The following is a 5,572-nucleotide window of genomic DNA, read 5'->3' on the forward strand; positions in this document are numbered from 1 at the left end:
AGGATAATGCGGCCAAGCTGTAAACAGTTCTTCAGCAACACCAGAAGTCTAATTTTTTGTTGGATCGCAGTCAGAGCCCAGACAAAACTTTTGATATGTTTGGTTCCCCTCGTGAGCCTTGCACTCCTCCAGGAGAACATTAACAAATGAAGCCAATTTTAACCATGGCCCTTGGCTCTGGGATACAAACTGTCCCAGAACAGAGTCCATTTTCTCAAGTAAATTTGCAAGGAATTACTCATCAAAAAAATAAAGGCAAATACAGAGATTTTAAGAAGAGATTGCTAGATGTTTTAAGTGAGTAAAGCCACTTTTTTTCTATCAGATTTTAGCTTTGATCAAACTTTTTTTTCTACAAATAGTTAACTACGATACCAGCACTGAATTATTTTGGTTTCATATACAGTCTCTAATACGTGGGGGTATGTCACTAAAGTATTGAGACATGTTTCAGTATTAGTATTACATCTTTGCCTTTGCAGGCATGTCATGTTGGGAATACCTTTGGAATAATGCCTTGAAAAATACTTTACACAAATGTATATTCAGTGATGACCCATGTATTAGCTAATTGCTGTGACTTGCTCCATTGTGCTTCTGAAATGGATTTTGCTTTTGCTGATTTTAGCAGTCTGTTGGTTCACATTGTTTTTCTCTTCACAAAAGACCATAAGGGGTAAATTGCAGGTGGTAAAGCAGCCTTCTGATTGGTTTCAGTAGCAAACATGCAAAGTACAGAGGTCTTGAGCAAAACCAAAAGCCCCTGCTATCTCTGAGCCAGGATGATGTTAAATTCAAATATGCGCTGCATTAAAATGGTTATAGGAGTCAGCTTCCACAAAGCTGCTAGGGCTGGGCCTTTGTACACACAGACATTAGACATCCTTTGTTTTGCCCCTCCTTCTCTTCTTCAGCAGTCATTCAATGACAAGCGTAAAAAGAACCTCTTTTCCCGAAAATTTCCCTTCTACAAGAACAAGGACCAGAGCGAACAAGAAACCAGTGATATTGACCGTAAGTACGTGGCATCTGACGGAGAGAGAAAACAAGAGCACGTGTAGAAGGGCCTGCTAGTTGCAGTAGGGTGTTACCATGGAGATAGTTCCACGAGCTGCAACAAGTTCAGGGAAGTCGAACGGTGTGAACGGCAGAACCGGTCGTGAGACCTGCGCAGCGGTTTTTGTGCGCTTAAATGATCCAAAGTCCTCTCGGAGTCCGAGAGCAACTCTTCGTAGAGGACCAGAGGGAGCTGTGGGGTGATCACGAGTGGTGCTTATAACTACGTCCAGATCCTCCATTGCAGCAAACCAGTAATAGTAATTTCACAGAGACAGTGCACTGCAATAAAGAAATAATTACTTGGCTTAAATTGTGCTGTAACCGATTGCTCTAGGCTGGTTCATTGGAAGCTGTTGAATTTTAACCTCTTTTTTTTTAAATACTTTCCTAAATTTAGGGTGTTTTCTTTTCATTCTTTATTGCCATCATTGAAACACATGATGCATTTTCAAACATTGAGCTTACTGCTATAATACAAATAAGGTTGTTTATTCAGAGCTTAGACTTCTGCCTTTTCAACCCTGATTGTGCTTCGTCTCAGCCATTTTAAATTTTTCAAGTTGGGTGAAAAGGTGTTTTTCACACCCATCTCCTCCTGTGATGTTCTTGGAACTGTCTCCTATTGTAGCGCCAGTTTTATATATTACTGACAATTATTTTCTTTGTGATTATCTTTTTATTGCTTGCTCTCTGGGGACTACTCTACAGGAGATCCCTGACGACATGGGATCAAAAGGCCTGAGTAAGTGATCAAAATACTCCCAAGTTATTTTTAACCTCCATCTGCAAACTTAATTTTCTTAGATCCATTTTGGCACTGATGGTTTGCTCAGCTGGCATAAAGGAGGTTGATTATTTCACAGGGGTTTATAGGCTTCTCCTTATTTGCAACATTTTGGGATTTTTCTGTCTTTAAGAGTTTGCTGCTTCATTACATTCGTGCGACCATATTTTATTTTTTATTTAGAAGCTTACCCACATATTTTATATTGTAGGTAATAACTTGCCTGTGAACTTGCTGGCGTACTCTCTTATGGCGCTGATTTGTTTTTACATTGGCTTTGTCTTTTATTTTCTTTTAATTAACCTATAACATTCTGCAGTAATGATCAAAACCACTGCAGTAATGTTCATTAGATGTAGTTTTTTAATCATCATTATAGAACATTGTATTTTAAAGGCTGATACTGCTAAAATGACTATGCACATTTTAAAATGATCAACTGTAAAACTAGCTTCATTTGTCTTCCTTGGAAAACTTATTCTGACTGATTAGGTGAAAGTTTTATCCCCTGCCTGATCCAGCTTGGCTTTTATGAGGTGCTCACATGAAAAGACTGACTGTGTGGTAAGGTGGTTAACATGTGTCCTGTGAGCATTAGTGACTGTTCTGACAAAACCGGATCTGTTTTATTACGTGTAAAAGTATTAACACTGGGCATAATAGAGAGGTAGTATCAGTTGTGATGCCCATGTTCTCAATAATTTAGTTAGCAATTTAAATTACATTAAGCTGTCTAAACTACCAGCTGCTCTACTTAGCCAGTCTGTGTTCGTTTGTGCAGGTAGGCACTACTAATATGGTAGTCCAGAAAGGGGTGAAATTACCAAGTAAAATTAAAATTGACAGGCCTCAGTTAAAATGGCATGTCAGGTGCATCTTACACTCTCAGTGCTGAAATTCAACCCTGCAACTCCTGTGCCGTTAAAGTTTCTGTCCGTCACCATACTGCCACATTACCCATTATTCCAAGTAACTGGTACATTGTGTCCCCAAGTTATACACTGCTTGCCACATCTACCTCAGCATGCGATTCTTTCATAGCCTTTCTGCAGAACATGGGACCATAGGAAAACTGGGCTGGAAGGGACCTCACAAGATCCTCTCGTCCGGCCCTCTACTCAAGGCAAGGTCATCCCCGACTAAACCACCCCAGCCAAGCGTCTGTCTAACCTGGTTTTGAGCATTTCCAAGCACGGCGATTCCGCGAGTTCTCTTGGCCGCCTGTTCCAGTGTCTGACCACCCTGAGAGTCAGAAAGTTCCTGCTAATCTCCAGCCTAAATTTGCCTGGCTGCAGTTTGAAGCTGTTGCTTCTAGTCCTGTCCCCTACAGCAATAGAGAAAAGCCCATCTCCATCCTCTGTGTAATCACCCTTCAGGTATTTGATGGCTATAGTCCATTCCCCTTCAATCTTCTCTTCTCTAGGCTAAACAACCTTGTTCTTTCAGCCTTTTCTCATCCGTCTCGTCTCCCAGGCCCTTAATAATTGTTGTTGCCTTGCACTAGACTCTTTCCAAACTTTCCACATATTCCCTGAAGTGTAGGGCCCAAAACTGGGCACGGTACTGAAGTAAGGCCTCACCAATCCTGAATAAAGCAGAAGAATCACTTCCCTTGTTTTGCAAGTGGCATTCCTGTTAATACAACCGAGGGTGCTGTTGGCTTTTCGTGCTTCACGAGCACTCTGTTGGCTCGTAGTCAGATTGTGGTCCACCATAACCCCAGGTCCTTGTCTGCAGTATTGGAGCCCAGCTAGTCTTTCCCCACTCTGTATTTGTGCATGCATTTATTCCATCCTGACTGTGTGTTTGTCCTTGTGGAATCTCATCTGATTGATTTGCAGATTGTTTCTCCAGCTATACAGGTCATTCTGGATCCTAGTCCTGACCTTCAGTGCATCTGCAAGTCCACCAGACTTGGTGGCATCCACAAATTTGCCAAGTGTGCGCTGGAACCCAACATCCAAATCCTTAATGAAGATGTTGAACAATACTGGACCCAGGACAAGACCCCTGGGAAACCCCACTCGATACCTCTTCCCAACTAGACATTGAGCCATTGAAGGCAACACATCAAGTACTGTGGTCCAACCAGTTACGTATCTACCTTACAGTACTTTATTCTATTCTGTATTTCCTTAGCTTGTTAATGAAGATGTCAGAAGCCTTGCTAAAGTCAAGGTGCATCGCATCCACTGCTCTCCCCTCATCCACAGGGCTTGTCAACTTTATCATACAAGGAAATCACATTGTTCAGGCATGATTTGTTCCTGGTGAATCCATGCTGACTGTTCCTGATCACCGTGTTCTCCTCTAGGTCCTTCACAGTGGATTCCTTGAGGACCTGGTCCAGTATCTTTCCAGCTATATGAGTCAGGCTGACTGGTCTGTAGTTTCCTGTATCCTCCTTCCCTTTCTTAAACAAGGGCACTATATTTGTCCTTTTCCAGTTATCCAGCACCTCATCTGACCTCCATGAGTTCTTAAAAAGGATAGATAATAGCTTTAAAAATGCCTCAGCCAATTCCTTCAGTAGTCCTGGATGTACCCCTTCCAGCCCTGCCAACTCAAAAGTATCCAGCTTCCTTAAGCTGGATACTTTCACCTAATCTGCCACTACTCTCTAGGCTGTCTCGTTCCCTATCTCTGCTGCCAAGTGCACTCATCAGCTGGTAGCTGCCCCTGTTTGTGAAAACTGAAGTTAAAAAAGGCATTAAATGCTTCAGCCTTCTCTGTATCTTCTGCAACTAGATTGCCTTCCGCATCCTGCAAGGGACCTATGGAATCTCTGGCCTTGCTCTTACTTTTGATATACCTAGAGAGTCCCTTTTTATTGCCTTTTATGTCCTTTGGCAGCTGCATCCCAAATCTGTGCCGTGGCCTTCCTAATTTTCCTCTTGCAGGTCCGTGCAATTCTTATACTCTTCCCTAGTACTATCATCAAATTTCCACTTTTTATAGGACTCCTTTTTGAGTGTCAGCTTCTTGAAGGGATTTCTGTTTGCAGTAAACATAATTTATTTCTATTGCAAAAACCCTTCATAGTTGATTGTGATAAATAAAATAGGAACAGGTCTATGTCAGTTAGTTCACATGAACATTTGGAAATGTCATGATCTGTTTTGCCATGCAGAAATGAAGTGAAAAACTCAGTGTGGGTAGGCTCTTATCATTGAAGTGATAATAGTATCCTTGTTTAGAAAATGCCTTTTTATACTGGAACACACTTTTTTCAGATGTATTAAAAATGTTAAGCACTTTACCTGTCATATACAGCCTATAACTTACCTTTCTCATGTTCGCTTACCATTGCAGTCTTGTTCCAAACATGAATTCCACCCTGCAGATTTCATTGTCTCTTTGTGCATCAGGGACTGGTACCACTTTTTCAAGCCATGGGTCAGACCAACCTGGCTCAGATCCAGCCCAGGTACCCTGGTGGCACGTCTCAGCGTACGTAGAGGGTGGTGGGTTTTCCCTGCACCCTCACTGAGCCATGCAGCTAAGAGCTGCCTCTATCTCTAAAACCTTCTTCCGTGCTGTTCCTGCTTCTCCCTGCCAGCTGGAATCGGCACTCGCATCCAGCCTTGAGGAGGGGACATGAGGGGGCAGAGTGGCAGTGGTGCAGACGAAGCTTCCAAGTCCCTGGCTCCAGTGTCGCTCCTCACTGCTCAGGCCCATCACTGGCATGGACACAAGCAAAGTCCTTTTAAATTTGCAGACCAAATCTAG

The 5,572-nt window shown here is 42.5% G+C and overlaps 1 protein-coding gene across 14 annotated transcripts in view; it reads left to right on the plus strand.

Moving 5' to 3' along the window:
* The window catches only part of DLG1 (discs large MAGUK scaffold protein 1), a 317,929-nt gene that overhangs the window by 279,013 nt on the left and 33,344 nt on the right, over window positions 1-5,572 (plus strand). For 7 of the 14 annotated variants that reach the window (XM_019503517.1, XM_019503523.1, XM_019503518.1 and 4 more), the window contains one exon: window positions 915-1,014. In XM_019503517.1, the coding sequence (XP_019359062.1) occupies window positions 915-1,014 (100 nt within the window). Of the gene's footprint in view, window positions 1-914; window positions 1,015-1,767; window positions 1,802-5,572 lie in introns of all 14 variants that reach the window. The other 7 variants (XM_019503521.1, XM_019503527.1, XM_019503522.1 and 4 more) reach the window with 2 other exon arrangements.

This window comes from Gavialis gangeticus, unplaced genomic scaffold (assembly GCF_001723915.1).
Source record: "Gavialis gangeticus isolate Ggan-Ray unplaced genomic scaffold, GavGan_comp1, whole genome shotgun sequence".
Classification (NCBI taxonomy): Eukaryota; Metazoa; Chordata; order Crocodylia; family Gavialidae; genus Gavialis; species Gavialis gangeticus.